The sequence below is a fragment of the Castor canadensis genome, chromosome 4 (assembly GCF_047511655.1).
Source record: "Castor canadensis chromosome 4, mCasCan1.hap1v2, whole genome shotgun sequence".
In the NCBI taxonomy this organism is placed as follows: domain Eukaryota; kingdom Metazoa; phylum Chordata; class Mammalia; order Rodentia; family Castoridae; genus Castor; species Castor canadensis.
This window is the reverse complement of record NC_133389.1, coordinates 93209165-93231008: the sequence shown is the minus strand read 5'-3', so window position 1 is coordinate 93231008 and position 21844 is coordinate 93209165. Positions and strand designations below refer to the sequence as shown.

Genomic DNA, 21844 nt, shown 5'->3' with positions numbered 1-21844 from the left:
AAATGGGAATGAGTTTCTCTTGTGGCTCAACAGAAAGCTTATGTTTGGTGCAGATTGTGAAGGCCAGTGCCACACCATTCCTCTAGCTATATAGGCAGACTCAAAAAACTGGACTTATTATTCCCATTGAAGATAGGAAAATTAAGGCCCAGAAAGATTTAGTACTTAGACAAACCTCATGAAGGTAGTAAGTGGCAGAACCAACCTTTGAGTTAAGCTGCCTCATATTCAAAACAAAGGAAATTTCATCTTAGCACAACAGCCTGCCTCTTCATATAAGGCCTTCACAATTTTCTATCAAACTGTAGGAAACAAACAGCATCAACTACAACCTTTAAGCAGAGGATTATAAAATGCATGTTTCTAGAAATGCATTTACTTAATGCTTTCTTAATTATCAAGTGCTGTCTCTTTCATTCTATGTGTGTGTTGTGAAGCATGTGTGCATTTTTATGTCAATAATTCATGTCATTTTTTAGGTCACTATTGTACCATTCTCATTGCCCTAAATCCACAGAGTCATTTCAGTTCATCACTAGTCTTTGCTCAGTATGTAAGATTAGTTATTAAGTATCATTGATTTTTTTATTCTTAAAATGCCTTTTATGTATATTCCTTCTAATCCGTTCCCAACATTACTATTCTAGTAAAGGCTTCCAAATTCTTCCTAGCATAATTTCAAAGCCTCCATGACCCCCCAACCGTTTTAATTTCAGTTCCTATTTTTTATATCCTAGCATAAAGCAGATCATTTTAAGTATTTGTTGATTTAATTAACTCTAGTAGGTTTGAATTTTCATTCCCCACATGCCTGGATTAAAACCAGGTTGTTTTGGTTTTATTTTTCCCCCTGTGTAAATTCATAACATGGTTGGGCTAAAAAAAGACATTAGTTTTGCAATTCTTACATCTGCTTAAGTTCAGAGTAGTGGTGGAGCTGAGTTTTGATGTTCCTGGTTAGTTTTTATAACCACTAGAGCAAATGCAGGCTCTTCTTTCTCTTGCTGGATGGAGTGTTGGTGTTTCAGTTCTCTTTAGAAATACAAACAAGAATGTACAGATTTCACCTCCTTCTGCTACAATCCTGAGATGGCACCTAGGCTAAACTGAAATGCATACTTTGACCTTAGCAACACCAATGCTAAGGGAAGCCAGCAAATCTGCATCTATTTGCAGAGGTGGAATTTTAGTCCAGGACAAGAGACATGTAATCCTATTACATTTACATGGTTTGCAGTAGACTTTGAAATTCATATTAGTATTCCTGAAGGGAACATAGTTCTGTAACTGAGAACCATGTGATTGGAGGAGAAATTTCTTGTTCAGAGTTTTGCAAATGACTGCATTCATCAATTGAAAAATCTTTACCCTCCAATCATCCTCATCCCTGACATCCATTCCATCACTGAGTGGGGCAGAGGTGGGAGGAAGGGTTACTCTGTCCTTTATATCATAGCTTATTACATTAAAAACAGGCAGGTTGGTGCAAGACAATATTTCTGAATTGGCAGTTTGTTAACACTTTATGACTAAAGCATCATGCCTTAGGTGGCCCATCTCCTTTAATATTTATTTTTAATTTATCACCAATTTAAAAAATATGCATACACTATCTGCAGCAACCACAAAAGCCATGAAAATAATCCTAGCCTAAAAAATGTAAGGGAAATGAAAAACACGTTTCAGAATCATTATTCATTTAAATTGAAATGCAATCTCTGCTTTGAATCTACATTTTACTCTTAAAGCCAGTGCCTACGGTATTACAAAACCCTTCTTTTGTTAAAATCTAGTGATATTCTAATTTTGAAAGTTGCCCTATACTGTCAGTTCAATTTCTAAATTTTATCCCAATCTTCCTTATTTTCACACTTTCAGCAATTATATTTAGGGGAGATCTTTTTGAAGTCCCTTAAAATACTATAATTAATCACTTAGTATCTTGAGCTGATAAATAAATTGTTAAAGAACATTATGTCCCTCAATTGTGTGTTCTGATATTGATGTCAAAGGACTACTTATGAGAATTCTATAATACAAAGAATATTGGGGTTCACTTTTCCTATGTAATGAACACAATTATTCAAAATGGCCTCACCAAAGTTATTGACGATGGCATGTTTAGATAAGTATTTGCTTATTAGTGACATCAGAAACTCCAGTATGTTGATGTAGAAAGAAATCATTTCCTCCCAGTCTTAACTTCACAGGAAAGATACTGCCAGATGTCTCTGGTCATTTACACAATTTACAGATCCTTGAGATAAGCCCTGTTCCCTGTGGGCCTATAGCCCATAACTAATGTAGGTTTTTTGTCCAAGTCTTGAAGTAAATAGAAGAAACTAGCCTACTTTCCTTCCCAGCAAACCTTTCTCCTCTGGGAGTAGGGACATATTTACAAATAAAAATGGCTGTAACTATCTCTGTCTATGGCTAACACTTAGTCACAGGTTTCCTTTTCTGAATTCAATGAAATGACTTTTCATCTGTGATCTATGTATTTGAATATGACTGAATAAACCAGTGTAATTGTAAAGTTTATCAGGCTTTCCCCCTCCATTGGAGAATAAAAGTCAGTGATTCAGAACTATCCTTTTTGTATCCCCAAAGAAAGACACCTGGTCTTAAAAAGAAAACATGACTGGTTTCTGTGCTGTAGTTTGGATCTTAAATGTTCCTCAAAAGATGTGGTGAAACAGGAACCCTTATACACTGCTGGTGGGAATACAAGTTAATACAACAACTATGGAAAGGAACATGGAGATTTCTCAAAATACTAGAGCTAGCTCTGCCATATGATCCAGTGATACCACTCCTGGGCATCTATCCAAAGGAACATAAGACAGGATACAGTAGAGACACCTGTACACTGATGTTTATCACAGCACTATTCATAAAAGCCACCCTTTGGAAACAACCCAGGTGCCCAAAAACTGATGAACGGATCAAGAAATTGTGGTATATATACACAATGGAGTATTACTCAGCCATAAGGAATAATGACATGTGGTTTGAAGATAAATGGATGCAATTGGAGCACATCATGTTAAGTGAAGTAAGCCAGGATCAGAAACAGAAAACACATTTTCTCTCATACATGGAAGATAGATCCAAAGATAAAAATATATACAAAAACAAGCATGATCATATACAAACGCAGATGTAGAACATTTTTTGTAACAGTGGAACTACTCTATGGAACTTGGGAAAAAAGAGAAAGGAAAAAAGAATGAGAGAGTATCAGTAATATCATACATCATAAGATGTACAGGTAGAGGATATAAGGCTGTGTATTGAAAGCTATTTAAAGCTGGGGGAGATGGGAGGTAAAGGGGTAAGGGAGAGTAACAAAATGGGTTGAATGGATTAAAGTAAATTACACCACAGTGGGCACACATTGAAACACCCCTGTGAGCATCAACTTAAATATAAATAACAAATCCAGGTTTATAAAATAGGTACAGTGTGTGAAGGAGGAGTACAGGTGGGAGGGGGATGGTGAAGGAAGGCGATTAAGGTGACTGTATATGGTAGACGGACTTCATATATCTATATGAAACAGAACTAAGAAACCTTTTGCAATTGCTTTAAGTGTGGTAGGAAGGAGGTTAAGGGGGAGAGACAACGGGGGCAATGTAAATAATGTACAGTGTAAATCTAATTTACACTGTAAATTGTCACTATGAGTCCCCCCCTCTGTATATTGAATATATCCTAAGAAAAAAAATTTTAAATGTTCCTCAAAGGCCCCTGTGTTCAAGGCTTGGTCCCCAGCCTGTGGTGCTACTGGGAGGTTTGAAGTGGAACCTTCAGGATGGGGGTCTAGGGAAAGGAAATGAAATCATTGAGGGTATGCCCTTGAAGGGTCTATTAGGATTGGAGCCCTTTCCTGCATCTCTCTTTTTCAGTTCCCACCCATCATGAAGTGAGGAATCTCCTCTCCATGTATTCCCGACATGATGTTCTATCTCTTCACAGGCCCAAAAGCAATGGGCCAACTACCATAAACTGAAACTTTCAACACTGAGCCAAAATGTATCTTTCTTCATTTAAGTTAACTATCTCAGTTGTCTTGTCATAGTGGCAGAAAGCTAACATGCTGATTGACAGTTTTGACATCTTATCAACAGGCTGTGATGACTTATTTTGAAGAATGTGTTTTTGCTGTATTTCTGCAATTTCTAGGCAGGGTTGGTAGATGGATTTAAGGTATGTTAGCATCTTCAGCTCTCATCTTCTTTCCATGAAGGCAAAATCAATTAAGATCAAATTTTTTCAGTCATTTTAGAGTACTTAAACCTACAAGATGGTTTCCTTTCAACCTATCTCATGTAATATATATTTATTTGCCTTTGTTTTGTATTGATCTATAACTTCCATTTATATAATTTTGAAAACTATATAAATAAATTCTTAAAGATTCAGTGAAACATTAGAAACTCTAGAAAGAAATTAGATAACAAAAAGTGTGAAATAAAACATACATTGCCAAAGTGGCAAACATAAACAAGTATGTATTTCATATGTATTTTCACTGTGGAACACCAATATTATTGGTATGCCATCAAGACTTTAAACCAGGTCAGGTGCAGTGAGTCACATCTATAATCCCAACTACTCAGGAGGCAGAAACTGAGAGGATTACAGTTTGATACCAGATGGGCAAAATGTTAGCAAGACCTCATTTCAACAAACAAGCCAAGCATGGTAGATCAAACCTGTAACCTCAGCTACATGAGAGGCTTAGGTAGGATTGCAGTGCAAGGTCTCCCTGCACAGAAATGTCAAGACCCTATCTGAAAAATAACTAAAGCAATAAAAAGGATAAAAAAGTCTGGGAGAGTGGCTCATATAATAGAGAGCTTGCCTAGCAAGGCCCTAAATTCAAATTCTGGTACCAACACACAAAAACCCCAAAGATTTTAGACCATCCTTTTCCTTAACATTTTCTTACTTATTTCTTACTCTATCTTTTCTTCAAAAACAAAAGTAACCAAGAATTTATTCTGAAATCAGATTATTTTATCCATTTAAAAAATGTAAATATACCTTTATGTTAAAGAGATTTTTATACATATTTTACTTTTATTGTTGTGCCAGGTGGGAGTACGTTGTGGCATTTACAAAAAGTTCTTACAACATATCAAATACATCAAACTTGAATTCACCCCCTCACCATTCTCCTTTGTCCTCCCTACCCCCATTCCTGGAACAGTTTCAACCCGTGTAAAGAGATTCTTTGAATGTAGAGAAAACACAAAATTCTGTTCAAACTATTGTATAAGAAGCCTATGCCTCTCCCTGTGACAAAAACTAATTAAAGAAGAACAAAATGGTTTGATGATGATTAGAGATCTACTTTGGTTCCCATGAATATTATTCTGTGAAAAGAAGCAAAAAAAAAAAAATACAGGCACGTCAAGTCAAGGATAACACAGATATGCAACTTCATTCTCCATTTTCTGCTCTATCTCCATTATGGTGCCACAGAATCTTTTTGATAAAAGAGGATCCTCACTACTTGATGAATGAGGTGAAAGTACTGTCCAAAAAAATAAAAAACTGGGAAGTCCCTGGAACCTGTTTTTAAGGGTCACTATGGCTAGTAAAATATGAACTAATTCACACTTCTAGGAACGCTAACATCAAGCAGATGCTCTACTGCTTGAGCCACATCTCCATCCTCTTTCCTTGAAGATAGGGTCTTGCTTTTTTTGGAACAAGATTCTCCTATTTTAGCCTTCTAGCTGCTGCTGGGATGACAGGTGTGAGACAACACACCTAGCTTTTTTTCTACTGACCTGGGGTCTCATGAATTTTTTTGTCTGGGCTGCTCTGGAACCTCAGTCCTCTGGATCTCGAACTCTGGCATAGCTGGGAAGACAGACATATACCACTGCTCTCAGCTACCAGATGAAATGCAATCCTCCCAATCTCAGTCTACCAAGTAGCTAGGATTACAGGCATGAGGCACCAGTGCCTATGATTTTTACCCTTTTAAGGGCAGTGTCTTCAAAGTATTAGAATGTGTGTATCTCTTTCTTTTATACTTTCATTTACCATAAAAGTAGAACTCTTATTCTTTCTCCATTCAGATTAAGTACAAGAAAGATACAGGCAGAAAGATGTCTGGCTTTCCAAGAGGGGCAGAATACCTAAAACAATGGAACCTCAATGCCCAGCATCTTCGAGATGTAGACTTTTAGCTACAGCAGTATTTCTTCATGATTTCCTACCTTCTTTAGTTCTTCTTGCTTACTGAGAATAGTATTACATCAATGAATCTTTAACAGTGTTCCAATTAAAGAAGTCAGCGACTTAAAACAATGGAATGAAATAAGAAATCCTTCTGTTTTCAGCTGTATAATGGTTTGAGAATCCCGAAAGTTCCTTTCAAATGAAAAAGATGTAAACATTGGATAAAATATATTGTATTGTTGAGTTGTTCCAAAAGAATGAATCTGTAAAGCACAAAACAAACTGAAAGCATGGAAACTTGCAAGATAAAGAAGACTTTTGTCTTTAAGAGTTTCTATCAAATTTTACAGATCTGAGTTTCTGCCTTCATACCTGCATAATACATGAGGTAAACAAGACCTAAGACCCGACGTAGAGACCCTTAAAAGTCCCACACTATCAGCAATGACCACAGGCTAGTCCTCAGTGTTTGAGGGTGATCTAGATAGAAATAAACTTGCCAAGAAAAGGTCCAGTAAGGCCACTTGCAATTCTAAAACTTAGCATTGGATGGCAAGAGGAAAGAATCCTCATGAGAATTTATAACCTCAAGCTGACTTTCTTATGATTCTGTGGTCTCAGTTTGTGCTCCCTTTGTGCTACAAATGATCCTCAAAGAGAAAATTAAAGTTTTCAGGGCCTCTGTGGGAATAGACGGAGAAAACACAGACAAACCCTTTGGAGGGGAGCTTTATGACAATCCAAGCTTCCAGGAACTCCCATGAGTAAGATTCTTTGCAATGGTCAAATAAGAACCTCATAGTCAAAGTAAAAGCAATATTAAATTAATCACTACTTAACATTAATTGCATAGTTTCCTAGTGCTTTTATAACAAATTAGCATACATTGGGGACTGACAACAGCAATAAAAAAAAACTTGTTTGATTGTAGTCTGGAGGTCAAACATCTGAAAGCCAAATGTTAGCAGGTCACACTTCCCCCAACAGCTCTAGGGTAGCTGTTCTCCACTAGAGTATTGGTCCTTGCATCTTGCAGCTTCTGGTAGAGCCACATGTTCCTTGGCTTCTGGCTGCATCACTCCAATGTTCTCTGTCTTCTTTTTTGTGCTCAAGGGTATTTGTCACTAGATTTAGGGCCCACTGGAATAATTCAAGATAATCTTACCAAAAGAGCCTTTAATTACATCTAGAAAGACCCTTTTTCCAAGTAAAGTCACATGACTTTTGGGGTTCACAGTTCAACCTACAAATATGCACGCAAAAACAAGACCCTTACTTTGAGAACAAGCAAGAAATAAAGACCACAAGAAAGCTCTCTAGTGTACACAAGAATGTCCTCCTTTCTCACCTGCTTCCTTCCCACTTCTAACTTTTCTTCCTGGACCTAACTTGTTCAACGTTTTGTAATGAAGTCACTTAAAAATCACTTTGGAGGGTGAGTAAGTCATCATTTTAAACTTATACTTTTATCAAAGTAACACATACATATATTACATTGAAATTTCCAATTCAATGTAATGATGAAGCAAACAATCACCTATCTTTTTATTTTTTAAGGTACTGGGGATTGAATCCAGGACCTCATACTTGCTAGACAAACACTCTACCACTTGAGATACACCTCAAGCCCTTTTGTTTTTAATTTGTCTAATTTTTGTTTCTGTTCTTGTCTGATGGGGTCTTGCTACCTTTTTTACAGGCTGGCCTCAAACTTGTAATCCTCCTGTCCCTGCCCCCTGAGTAGCTGGGATTACAGGTATGCACCACCACATTTGAGTATCCGACTCCCTACTTTGAGTCAATTAATTTATAGTCTTTTACAGTTTCCTCTGTTATGTGCTTTGTGTTTCTATAAAATATGCACAGATTTACATGAACCACTTCCTTAATGTTAGGCATTTTCTATCAATGTCCTCTTAGGGACAGCACCTTCTAGACCCCAATATTTGGTCGATATTGTTGAATCAAAGTTCTCACCTGAATATATATTTTAGTGTTTTTTATGACATATCATTTATAGAAGAGCTGCAGGCAGGTGTTGTAACTACTCCATCAAAAACTTTTCTTGACTTTCCTCACATTTTTTTTGCAAATTTTTCTTTGAATCTGCATAAGGGCTTCCACACCTGTGCAGTGCTTCTCACTGCAATTTTCTAAGTCCAACCTGACAAATAATCTATTCTTTCCACTTTTTTTTATTTTAGGACCTCCTTCTAGACATTGCTTTAGTCTTGACTGGTTGTAGTTAAAATATGATTTCTAGCTATAAACACTAATGCCAAATGTAAACTCAGTAATAATAACAAGTTACTCATCCAATAAAATTACAACTTATTCAAACATAAAAAATAAACAGCATGTAATGAGTCACATGATTTTGAATTATACATGAATAGAAACTACTTTAAAATCTTCTTACCTCTTGTTTGTAACCCCTTTCCACAGGCTTCACTGGTGCCCATTATTCCCTGCCTGATGGACTCTGGTACTAAGGTACAAGGACTCCATTTCTGTAGTTTCCACCTGTGATTACAAAGAATAGCAGACTAGAACATCCACCATAACAAACAAAAACAATAATTCAATAAAATAGACTAGAAACCCATGTCATAAGATAAAGCTCTGGCAAGCACTAGGGATGATAAGTCTCTTCAAAGTTTATGGCAAATGCAATGATTCTACTTTTTTAGAATTTCAACATTTTGCATGTAAACTTTAATTCACAAAGAAAAGTAGCAATAACAGGTATTAGAAACACAGATCAATCTAATTCTTTTTGAAATTACATTTTTTTAAGGAAAAGAAAAATTCCTGTGTTCTACTGGAGAATCTAAATTTAAACATCTGAAAGTTTGGGGCACATTGTCTGCTTCAATGTTTAAGGTGGTGTTTCTAAGATTCAGAAATAATTTAAACTTCACCACAGGTTGTAGAGTGAAAGGTAAAGGGGGTCATGGGAGCCCATTTTATCTGATACTTCATCTCAGGGAAGAGGAATGGACACACCTCTGATGAAAGATCAAAATTTTTACTCTTCTGAGAAACAGTTCCTAGGATGTAGTCCAGATTTTTATTGTTTTTCTCTTCTTGGGTTAACAAACTTTATTTTTACATCTCATAGAACAATCTATGGCTGTGCCCTTAAACTTGTGTCTGCACAATATTCCAGAAAAGCCAAGTCCTAAGTCTTACCACAGATTCTATTCTTTCACTCTCTAAGTGAAAGAGCTACTTTTGATGAGAGTTACTTCAAAAAAATGAAATAGGGGCTGTCATAATGGTATACTTCTGTAATCCCAGCTCCTCAGGAAGCAGAGATAAGATGATAGAATTTGACATTCGCCCAGCAAAAATTAACAATGCCTTATCTCAAAAAAAAAAAAAAAAAAACCAGGATCCATGCCTGTGAACCCATCTACTTGGGAGGTGTAGGTAAGAGGATCATGGTCAGAGGCCAGTGTCAGCAAAAGTCAAGACCCTATCCAAAAACAAACTAAAAGCAAAAGGGCTGGGGGGGCATGCCTCAAGTAGTAGAGTGTTTTCTTAGTAAGCTGGAAGCTCTGAGTTCAATCCAAAGTATAGGAAATGGGGGACAGGAGAGAGAGAGAAAGAAAGAAAGAGAGAGAGAGAAAAGGATAGGAACAGGAAGGAAAACTATCAATGATCTCCTTTAAATGGCTTTTATAATGGGAATGACTGAAGAGTTGAGGAAAATCAAGAAACAGCAAAACAGAAAACGTCACATTTCAAGAAATTATCTATTAATTTTAAATAGTTGAAAATATACTTTGTACATCCATAGCCACTTTCAGTGCAATTCAAAAACACAAAAGCTAAAATTGTAAAGTGTTTAGGTCCAGCTTTTCAGCTGAGGTGTCATTCATCCAGATTTCCTTGAGTTTACACAGGCTTCCTAGACTAAAATGAGACCAAGTTATTACTGCTTTGGTAATCTCTAAGGTTTGGGATGATAAACCTGATTTCAGAGAGATAAAATTATAGCCTGCGATTGACCAAGTCAGGATAGTACAGTTTTCAGTCCTATACTCCTTGGATAGCCATGGACTCTTGGTTATACCACATTTCTATATTGAGATAAAGGTCTTCATGTTAGTTCCCTCTTTACTTATTAAGCTACTATGTTGGAAGACACTCCAATTCACAAAACAAATTAACTGAGCATTTAATGGTAAACATGTCACCTTAAAGGAGTTAAAGAAGAATCAGAAAAAAGATAATGATAATGATTTACATTAACTTGTTTCTTAGGATAACTTCCTTCCTAACATTCCCATGTGCAGAAAAGCAAAATTAAAGGATACTTTACTAAGAAGTAAAGAATTATGTTAACTTGGACAGATTTTTGAGCTACATATCAGGAGACATGATACAATAATCCAATCCATCATACTCAGTGGAATAGATTTCTGGGGAAAAAGGCAGGTCAATGACAGAAACTAGTTCAAACATGAGTGCTAAAATTGAAGTGCTACAAGATAGTAAAGAGAGTGGAAAATAGAGTGGCTTACTGATTTTGTCTGATTATAATAGGCTGGGTTCATAAAGAGTCTAATAATATTTGATTTGGCTACTTTTTCACGTGGCTACTTTCCTTGAGAGCTCTTTCTTTGGGCTTAGAAGTTTCAATATTTATATGTGGTACATAAGGATGAATATTGGCAATGTTTCCAAAATGGCCCTGTGGTTACTGAAGAGAAAGTGGTATCTGGGCATGATCCCAGGGTTTATTTACATCCTCCCCAAATTGACCATCAGATTGAAGTGATGAAAGTAAAGCATGATAAAATCAATAGTCATTTGGACTTCTTCAATGGCACTCTTAAAATTTATCTAAAGTGAAGAGACTGCTTTGAAAAAAAAAACTTGTATGTTCCTGGAAAAATTATCCCTTGTATCTCACAGCTTTAAGATATAGTTTCTCAAATAAGAAGGAAAAATACAAGTCATTTGTGCTAATGAAATTTTTAAGTGTACTGATAAAACTGTATGATTTTTATGGGCATAACAGCATACTACATTAATCCTAGGAATTCAGATGTGGAGGCAAGAAGATAGTGAGTTTGAGGCCAGTCTGGGCAAAGTTACCGAGTTGTCCTAAAAGACAAAATAAAGCAGAGGGTTTGAGGGTATATCTTAAATGGCAGAGAGATTGTTTAGGAAATATGAGGCCTTGAGTTTAATCCCCAGTACCATGCCAAAAGAAAAAAAAATACTATTTAATTTTTAAGACAATGAGGTATTTTCACAAAAATGATTAAATTTAATCCAAATGAACTTTAAAGCATTGTTTAAAACTTTCAAATATGAAAATAATACAAGGTTATAACAACACAAAAACTTTAAAACCTCAGATTTTATTTTCCTATTACCAATTTTTTAGAGGGAAAACAGAAAGAGCATATGAAGTTTAAGAGTTACTCATTTTCTCTATTTAAATAATATTTTATCCATAAGAAAATACTATCACTGGTGGTATTATATATATATATATATATATATACACACACACATATATATATATATACACACATATATATGTGTGTGTGGAGGTGGGTGTGTGTATCTAAAAATGGAAAACCAAACTTTTGTTTTTTGTGGTACTGGGGCTTGAACTCAGGGCCTACACCTTGACCACTCAGCTAATAATGGGTTTTATCAAGGTAGGATCTCTCAAACTATTTGCTCAGGCTGGCCTCAAACTGTGATCTTCCTGATCTCTGCCTTCTGAGTAGCTAGAATTACAGGCTTGAACCACTGTGCCTAACTCAAACTACTTTTTAATTCAATAACTATTAATATTATTCAGAGGCAACAAATTTGCTTCTAATTTCCTTTCTTTTTTTTTTTTGAGATAGGTTATCACTATGTTGGTCAGGCTGACCTAGAACTCTCAATTGTCCTACCTCAGCCTCCTGAGCAAGTGCTGGAATTATAGGTATGCATTGTTCCTTACATGCATGTGTGTGTGTGTGTGTGTGTGTGTGTGTTTCTCCTCAAGGTAAAAAGCCAATTCTGAATCTCTTTGTATCATAATCCAGATAATTGATTGCAGATGTGGCAGAAATCCAGTAGCTCACTTATAGCCAAACATGCTTGAGTTTTTCACCCCTGTTAATTAGACATTCATATTGTTTATGCCTTTCAAAAGCATTCCAGTTAAGAGCAGGGAAAACATATGTTACCTCTTCTTATTTGTCCTTAATGAAAGAAAATAGGTTATGAACAAAACTCAGGTATAATGATAATTTAAAAAGGTAACTAATTACCTATAGGTAGGGCATGATGAAACATCTTCACACTCCCTCTCTTCAAATAAAGTATCTGGGCATTCTTGGCCTCCATTGGCTGCTTCTTGGATAATAATCCTGTATCGTGACTGTTTTATTGTGGCATTCTCTGAAGTAAAGAGGAAATAAAATTATAGTGTTCTTTTATGTTGATGCAGATCAAAATCCAGGTATTTATTTGAAAGAAAAAATAGAAGGAAAGTAAACACATGTGGAAAGACAAATGGGGAAGTGAGAATAAGAAGCAAACACTAGGAGTCAAAGCTCAATCTTACTTCTGTGACAGAAGCACACTGTAGTAATTGTGGTTTCAAATATATGTGCCCTAATATGCAAAGACTGCTTCCCACTGTCTTGATATACTTTAATTAATTACAGTCTACATTACCAATGGCATAAGGGTTACATGGCATTATGTGAGGGACCTCAGAAACCTTCCTTCAACTCAAACAACAGCCGAGTCCTGGAGTTTTATTATTAATTCTCTCCCATGAGCAAGGAGTTTTCTCTTTAGGCTACTCTATGTAATAGAAACTGTCCTATAAAAATTAATAGTAGCCAATTAATTTATGGATATTAGTTTATTGAATTTCTTATTCCTTATAATATCACAATGAATCTGTATGTAATTGGAATTCAGGGAAGAGGCACTAAAATTAGGAAGGAACAAAGTAATGTTTACTTTGAAGTTTTGTTAGAAGAAATATTAACAGGCACCTCAATAGAAAGGCAACTGATGCTCACTTGAATATGTTAGAGCACTCGTTTCACAATCTTAAGATATCTTTTGAACAACAAAGACCACAAGTCAATTATCTTTGCAGTGTTAGCAACTATTTAATTATTAAACACCAGTAATTGTGCATTGTATATCTTACCTGCACTAGATGTGAGTACAAAAATCTATCACTACAGAGCTTATAATTAAACAGGAAGAAAAGGGATCAGGTGTATACACAGCTAGTTACAAAACATTGCAGAATGTAAGTATTATCAAGCAGTAAGATGATCTTAGATAGTTATAGAAGACAGAGAAATCATTTTGACTCTGGAAGGCAAAGGTACATCATGGAGGACTTACATTTTATCCTGAGTCTTGAAAGGTGAATAGGAAAAAAAAAACCCTATATAAAGGATGAAACCATTTCAGGTCAAGGAAACAGTTTGAAAAAGACACTAAGACATAGATGTGCAAGGAGGTTGCAGGGAGAGCCACATAAGTACATTCAGAGAGATGTGTGTAGTGCTGGTGTGCACAAATGAAAGGTTGCGGGAGGGAAAAGGCATTGTGAGAGTTTTAAAGAATGGAGGAAGGGGAAGTGTATGAGAAAATGGAATTAATGGTAGGTTTAAGACAGGTAATAGACCTAACTATGTTAGAAGTTAATTTCTAGAAAGCCAATAAACTAAATGAAGCAAAACAAAAGAAGCAAAAAGAGAATTTATTGAAATTGTGTATGCACATTGTTCTTAAAAAATCATTAACAAAAGAAGACTTAGCATTTAGAAGCAACTGACTCACAACACAAACTCTCTTAACTCTCTTTGTCTTCCTCCTCAGGGGGCGCACTCTAACTGCTCTGCTTCCATATTTACTTCTGTGGTTATCTCCAAATCTATAAATAATATGTTTATGTCATCACTTCTTGATTTATGAACTTTAGATGTTACCTATTGACTTTCTGCTATAATTGATGAGAGGTTTTTTTTTGCATATCTTTCATTTTTTTGTAATTGCCTACCTATTTTTATCATGTACTGGTTAAAGCCTTTAAATAACCTGTGTTGTTTTTAGCACTACTCTTCACAATTGTCCTCCATCAGACCAGCTATCTTGGTTATACAGTCCTTCTGTATAGATGGACCTCCTTTTTTACTGTTCCCACCTTCCTGCTAAGTTAGGTCATGCCATGTCATCAGTTTTTCTATTCCTTGGTCTTTGTCCATAAATGAGCTTAGAGCATCTATCCTTCTTTTGTTTTAACAAGGAATTAGGGCTCTTAAAATTCATTTTATCAGTCATTTTAATGAGAGCTTGAGAAGGAAAGAAGAACAACAATTTTGCATATTTCATTGCCTTGAACTGGAAGCAGAGATGTACAGGATCTTTTCCATTTGCTTCCCAGGCTCCCACTTTGTCCCTCTTTAACCTGCTGCAGACCTACAGAACTAGCCACAGAAGGATTGCATCAGTGACTTCTGTGCCTATTGGCTCCTATTGGATTTGGCCAATGGAAGCCAATAGGAGAATGCGACACACAATGCAAGGAAAAAGAGGGAGAGAGGAAGAGGTCAAAGTGTTTATCCCACTAGATTCCATCCTCTGGATCATCTCGAGTTGGCTCCTACTTCTGACCAAACTCCAGTTCCAGTGGACTGACACTTGCCTGCAGCTACTTTGTTAAGGTTCCACTAATTGCACCTTTATTAACTTTCAGGCTTCCAGCTGTCAAGACAGTAAAACAACGCCACTGTGTGTGAGATATCTATTCAGAGTCTGGGTGTGCATGTGTACACATGGTGTGTGTGTGTGTATGTGAGGGAGAGAGAGAGAGAGAGTTTCTTTATCCTTGAACTCTGTAATGATCACATTTAGCATTCATCTGTGAAGGGTTTTCTTGTTCCCTATGATGTAATGCTGTAAGTTTCCATGGCGCAATTTATTACACAGAGCATACTAAACCTAATGGTGTCGTTGCACAGTTCAGAGCAGGCCATATGTACACTTGGAATGGAGCAGACAATGGTCTTTCAACCTTACCTCTACTTTGTAGCCAAAATCAGGGCAGCAGTTTTATATCAAGGGAGGACAATAATTTCCAAAATCCAGGAGGTAACTAGCAACAAAGGAAGTGAATGCCTGAGGCAGACACCAATTAGTTTCCAGGGAAGGGAAGATGAGCAAAAGCCAAGGAAAATCTCAAGAAGAGAAGTTAAAGCCTCCTTTTCCATTGACTACAGAGGAAAAGCATTAAGTAGATACTTAGGGCAAGAATAGTGGTTTTGTAGATAGAAGAGACTTGGATTATGTGCATGTTTAAAACAAAATGTTTCCAGGAATCATCACTTTACTGTACAACAGATTCACTTCTGGACATACATCTGCATTTGCTGCCTTATTATACATTACACATTACAAGATTAGAATCATTATTATCACTATTTTATTAATATTCCCATTTTACAGATAAGAAAATGGAGAGTGGAAGAGGTAAGTAATTGCCCGAAGTCACCTTGCCAGAATTCAACTGCACAAAATAGACATTAAAGCCCTTGGTTTGTCCATTGAAAGTGACTAAAAGTAAGATGAAGAGAAAAAGAAGGGGCAAAGGGATGGGGGCTTTGCTTCATAGTTCCTCTGTTGTTTCAAAGAGAATTCAAAGGAATTGCTTTCTTTTAAAGCAATTCTTTAGCAGCATAAGGCTTAAGTAACAATAAAAACAGTATTTTTAGTTTTACTTCCTACCTCATTGGGCCTATGAAAAATAATAATAAATTAAAGTGTTGTTTGCAAACATAACAATTGCTCAAGAATGATTATGACTAATAAACAACTCATTTAAATTCAGTTTTGATTTATGCATATTCTATCATCACTAAGTCATCAGGTATAATTAAGCTTAAGTTATTAATTATGGTCAAAAGAACATTTAGAAAAGACGGCAATTTAAAGATTGAGAACTGTATTTAACATAGAAAAGATATGAGTTGAATATAACATTAAGGGATATATGAATAGATTTTTTGTGACTGTCTATATCAGTCTTTCCAAGAAAGATGACATCAAAAGTGGAAGAAATAAGTTTGTAAAATGCATATTTGGGTGGCTTGAACCTAAGTTAACCAAGATACATCATACCAAATTAAAATGTCATAGTGCTGAGTCCTGACATCAGGGTCATTAAATCAATGATTTGGAATAAACAGTTGATGCTCTCTAGGTTTACAATTCATTGAACATGTGAGCTAGAAGGAGAACAAGTGCATGGTACAGCATGAATGTAGGCAACAGTTGACAGGAGAAGGAGGTTTGGGAATGAAAATCTGGTGAGCGTTTTCTAGAGGAAGGTGAACGTGCAAAGTAGATGCAGGATGATTTTTATCAAAAATACATGGAAGTTATGGCAACTTCAACCTGTATAATTCTGATTAGTAAATTTTGAAATATGCCCACTGGAGCTTTTTCTCATTTCTTAAATATACCTATTACTGGGATCCATTATGCTTCATTATACATCACTTTGAATACTTGGTTATCAGCCTGGTGCTCTATTTCTTCCTCTCCACTTACATATTCAGTTAACCATTCAAAAAAAAAAAACCAAAAGCACAAAAATCTGTTAGTAATTCCTCTCTGACTGATCTTGAAGCAGAAAGATGGCACCAATGATAATTTAAGAATCATAATATATAAGCAGCTATATATTAAATGCCTCCTAGGGTTGAGTTATAAACCTAGTACCTATTATAATCCAAGTAATTCTTAAAATCTTGTTGAGCCTCAGCTTCTCTAACTGTGAAACAGGCTAACAGAAAGTTTCTAGTTCTTAAGACTGTGAGGATTACATGAGATACTGCACGTTAAGCATATGCACATCATCTGGTATAGAGAATTTTCTCAAATATAATTTGAGTTCATTAGAGAAGGGGAGAAGAAGGACAAAAAATAGAGGAAAAATTTCCAATAATTTAGTCATCTCTGGTTTTTAAAAAGTGACAAACCATCTTTCCCTTGAAAACTGGGTTTTACCCATATTCTATACAACTAGAATACCACGAATGGCTTATATCTAGTACATATTCCAGGTAGATTAAACTTTCTCATATTACAGAAAGAATGGATACAGTGATCAAATGCTCTGTTTGCTCAGGATGGTCATGGTTAATACCTGTTATTCCGGCTTATCTATCAACAGTTTCTCCATTCACTCTTAATAGTGTCTCAGTTTGCATGAAAGATTATATGACCAATCAGACATAGACTATCATTACCATCACCACCACCACCACTTCACACTCATGTGAATGTAAGAAAAAACAAATTTTGTTTCTTATTTCATCACAGAGCTTCACTATTATTCTTAAAACTATCTAATCAATCTGATCACTGGGCATGTATATTTCTTGCCATAGAATTCTATTTGAGACAGCAATTCATGCATCTGTAGAAGATTTAGAATACTATTTTTTGCTCTAAGAACTCTTTCTCAAAAGTCATTAAATTAAAAATTAAAAGGAAAGGAAAGGGCAGTCCTTACCTCAAAATTATTGACTATGGTTTCACTAAATGTGTTGTTACAAGAGAAACATTCCAAAGAGATCTAAACAGAACTGGCATCTAATCAAAGTGAGAATTAATATGAGGGGAATAGAACTTGCACTTGGCTTGTTAAAAAGTTTGTTTCCAAGTTACTACTATAGACAAGGTTTATAGGATGATGTTATGTAGTCTAAGTCTACTCAACATTAAATCCCTCCAAAGTGCATTCTCTCCTGACTAATTATACACAAGAGAACACAACTTTTCAGTTCCTTCCAAATCACTGTTGAGAGTCAAAGTTGATTTCCTTTTTGGAGAAGGAAAAAAACAAAACCAGGATTTGCTACCCTCCCATCTACTCCTTAAATATGGAGGTTAGGTACTGTGACTCTAAGTGCTCAGAGGGAAGCATTTACTGCATACAGTGTTGTCATCACTGATGAATATTTGTCAGGTGTTGTATCTGTGTAGGCAACTCACCTAGGTACTGTGTATTATATATATGCATTATTAAATCTCCCCAGTGGGTAGAAATGAAACTTGATGAGCAGATAATAATACAAAAGTTCCCAATAATCTTATAAGATTCAGAAATGATACTCTAAACTGTATTTAGTATCCAAAGGCTATCAATCTTATGTTTTTTCTCTCTGTTCAAGGAGAAATGGAGTTTTAAGTGGTGAAAAATGCAATTGTCTACAAGTGCTAGTTTGTAGAAAGTTCTTATAAGCTCCTTCATATTCATCTTGTTGTACCATACAGAGAGCAGATTCATCAAGAGCAACCTCATTCCCTAGAATTTCCTTCTAGCCTAAACTTTGAAGTAGTTCAAAATGAACACAGAGCTAAAGACCCTGTCTATAAAATTAAGCAAAATTGCAAAGTTTTCCTGCTAAATTTTCCAAGAATATTGAAAATAGATTCCAGGATATCTACATGCTTTTTTCATTTTGAAATATTACCTAAAATATGTACTTTATATTCTTAAATTTTCAGAATAATCATTTGTTTTTGCAACAGAAAACCAAATTCAGAGGCACTGGCAACAGACAAAGACTCCAGGACTCTGATTTCTAATCCCAGCTCATTACCAAATTGCAACATGACCTTGGGCAATGCACTTAACCTTTCAGAGTTTCAATTTTCTTATTTGTCCTATGCGGGTAATACTGCCTGACCAATGCACAGGACAGCTGTTAGGGATGTCTAATTAAATGGGATTTAAAGTACCTTGCAACTATTAAAAAGACCAACCAGGGAACTTAAAATTCCTTATATATAAGCTCTTAACATAGACTTCACAAGAAGCAGCTCATGTTTATAACTGAGATAAGAATAAAGACAAGTAAACATTTGCTCAATTTGCTAGGCCTCATACACTTACAAAAGCCTAAGCAATTTCCAGTCTCTCTCCAATTGTCTCTACTTCTTATGCTCCCACTGCTGCTTTCAAAATATCTCCCATTTAGAGAGCTAATCTTATCTACTAGTGACCCTCCTTGAGTGTGACCATTCTTTTCTCTACATTTCACCACTCAAGTCACCCACGTCTAAACTCATTGTCTCCTCAACCCATGTGGTTCTCAACCCTGGCAGCAATCAGAATCTCAAGGGATACTTATACAAACTCCCAATGCTCTTCAACCCAACACAATTAAATTAGAATATCTGGTTCTTGTGGTCCAAACATTAATATGCTTTTTAAAATCCTTGGGGCAAGAGAATCACTGATTTAGTACAAATAAAGCAGAGTCTCTTATTCACCCAATATGTAAAATAGGAAAAGGACTACACAGTATGCTTAACCATAGAAAGCAAATGAGTACTAGCTGAATCATTACTGCTCTCAACATATTTAAAAATGAAACCTGCCCTCCAGCTAAGTACATCATAATGGGTATAATTGGAAATGTGTACTATAAATGAGGAGGGTTAACAATGCCATTTATAATAATAAGTTGCTCTTGTCCTTACTTCTTGCCAATGTGTGCTGATGTGACAGGGATTTATTTTTCTCCCATCTTGACCCCTTTTTATTTTAGCAGATGAAATGTCTAGTTGCTGTCTGCTACAAGCTGCCTAATATGTTGTGCAGCATTAAGACTGAAAAAATATCATATTACATTGCATACAGACAGATTTGGGACCACAAATGTCTTCTAAGACATAAGCTCAAGATGTTGTCATCATTATTAGACATGAGTACTAAACTCTATATTAGAAAAACACTTTAAAATAATCCATGTTGCCCTACCTTATTAATGCTTTAAGCCTTCAAGGGGATACACTTACCCCTAGTATTGTACTGTTTGCTAAAGGACAGAAAGGGTTCCAGGTGAAGTTTCTGTGTCACAGCAGGGTGAGGACACAACTCAGGGAGGCACAGCTAGTAGCCTTGGATCATCAGACCCTTCATTCTTCTCACAGCACAGTGAAGCCTATTGCTTGGCCATTTGCTATGTTCTAAACCTACCACCATTCACTGTGCTTCAACCCCATAAATCCTAGGTTTCCGTTTCTCTTTTAGGATGCGTGTGCATGCAAAAATGCATCTACCTGAATATAAGGTGCAAGGAATCATCAGTGGTGACCTGAAAGTTTGTTTCTTGAATGGTGGTAGGACAGGTTAAGGGAAAATAACTGTGAAAAAAACAATTAAGTTTTTTTATTTTTAACACAAAATTTAGCATAAGATAAACAAAGACTTTTTATCTCTTTTATGCACAAGATATGTACTATTACCTGTCTGGCTGGCATCATTTTTGTACCTCAACATAAAGTCACTAGCTTTTGAAATTCCTTTTTTGGCTTAGATTGATATAATAATGTGATTAAACTTGGAATCCTAGGTAAATGAGCTTCAGAAAACTACTTGTTTTCTGGTGCCTCAAAGAGAAATGAGAATATCTTATTAATCAGGTATGAAAATCTGAAATTTGTAATGTATACGACATGATGCTACAAATGGAGAATTCTATACCATGTATCTCTGTTCATACACAAATCATTCAGATATTATCTAAAACGGCATGCTGACCATATGTAGAAGATGTGTATTAGATACAAATGAATTTCATGTTAAGACCCAGTTTCCATCACCAAGATATCTCATTGTGGATATGTAAGTATTCAAAATTTTTTAAAAAACTCCCAATCAGAGGAATACTTCTGGTTCCAAGCATTTGAAATGATACTCAAATTGCAATGGAATATGAGGTAGTTAGTTCAGGGTCTGGCATTTAATAAGCAAGTAACACTATTATCTTGAGAACAGATCACTATGCAGTTGGATTAATGGTATTTCCTTTCTCTTTGTTTAAATAATTCCTATTCTTTACTTGAGACTGAGCAGAGGGTCACCTCCTTCAAGAAGTCTTTCCTACACAGCCCATCAGGCAGTCTCGTTTCCCATGCTCTGACGCCTCCAACAAAGCACCTCTTGCATTCTTGACTATGCCTTTGAACAAGGCTCACTGTAGTGCTTAAGACCTAGTAGACATCTAATAAATGGCTGCTGAATAAATGAAAACATGAATAAATGAAAATGAATGAATGAATAAACACACAGCCATCTACAACATAGTTTTTCTTCATTTGGAAGACAGAAACATTAGTTTGTAGCAATATACCAGATGTTTCTGGAGAAAATCTCCTACTATGGGGTAATCAGAATGCTGGGAAGTTTGTTTTTTAATCAAATTTAATATCTGTATCATTTTTATCATGGATTTTTAGAGCTATTCAAATGAATCCAATGTCCCCACCAGGTACAGTATTTATCAGTACATGGTTAAGATTGTGTCCTCTGTACCCTGACCCAGTCACACAGACAAATTGGTTCAAAAAACACTCAGACATCATGACATTCATATGCCAAAATTTCAAAATAGATTTATAAAAGAGCTGTTTTTGAATCATAACCACAATGACACTATGAGACTATCATAGTAACATATTACACACTACTATCCTAATTCTCCCAAAATACTAATAAATGCCCAGCTGCTTTGAGGGTTATAATTGACTGACATGTCTCATGAGTTGCTCCCTTTATTCTTTTGGATTTTCTTGCAATTCT

At 35.8% G+C, this 21844-nt stretch overlaps 1 protein-coding gene across 1 annotated transcript in view; it reads right to left on the bottom strand.

Moving 5' to 3' along the window:
- Window positions 1–21844, bottom strand: part of Thsd7b (thrombospondin type 1 domain containing 7B) — an 809913-nt gene that overhangs the window by 331884 nt on the left and 456185 nt on the right. Inside the window, exons 11-12 of the mRNA XM_074070650.1 lie at window positions 12486–12615; window positions 8618–8721 (exon numbers count right to left, since the gene is read on the bottom strand). Of these exons, the coding sequence (XP_073926751.1) occupies window positions 8618–8721; window positions 12486–12615 (234 nt within the window). The remainder of the gene's footprint in view (window positions 1–8617; window positions 8722–12485; window positions 12616–21844) is intronic.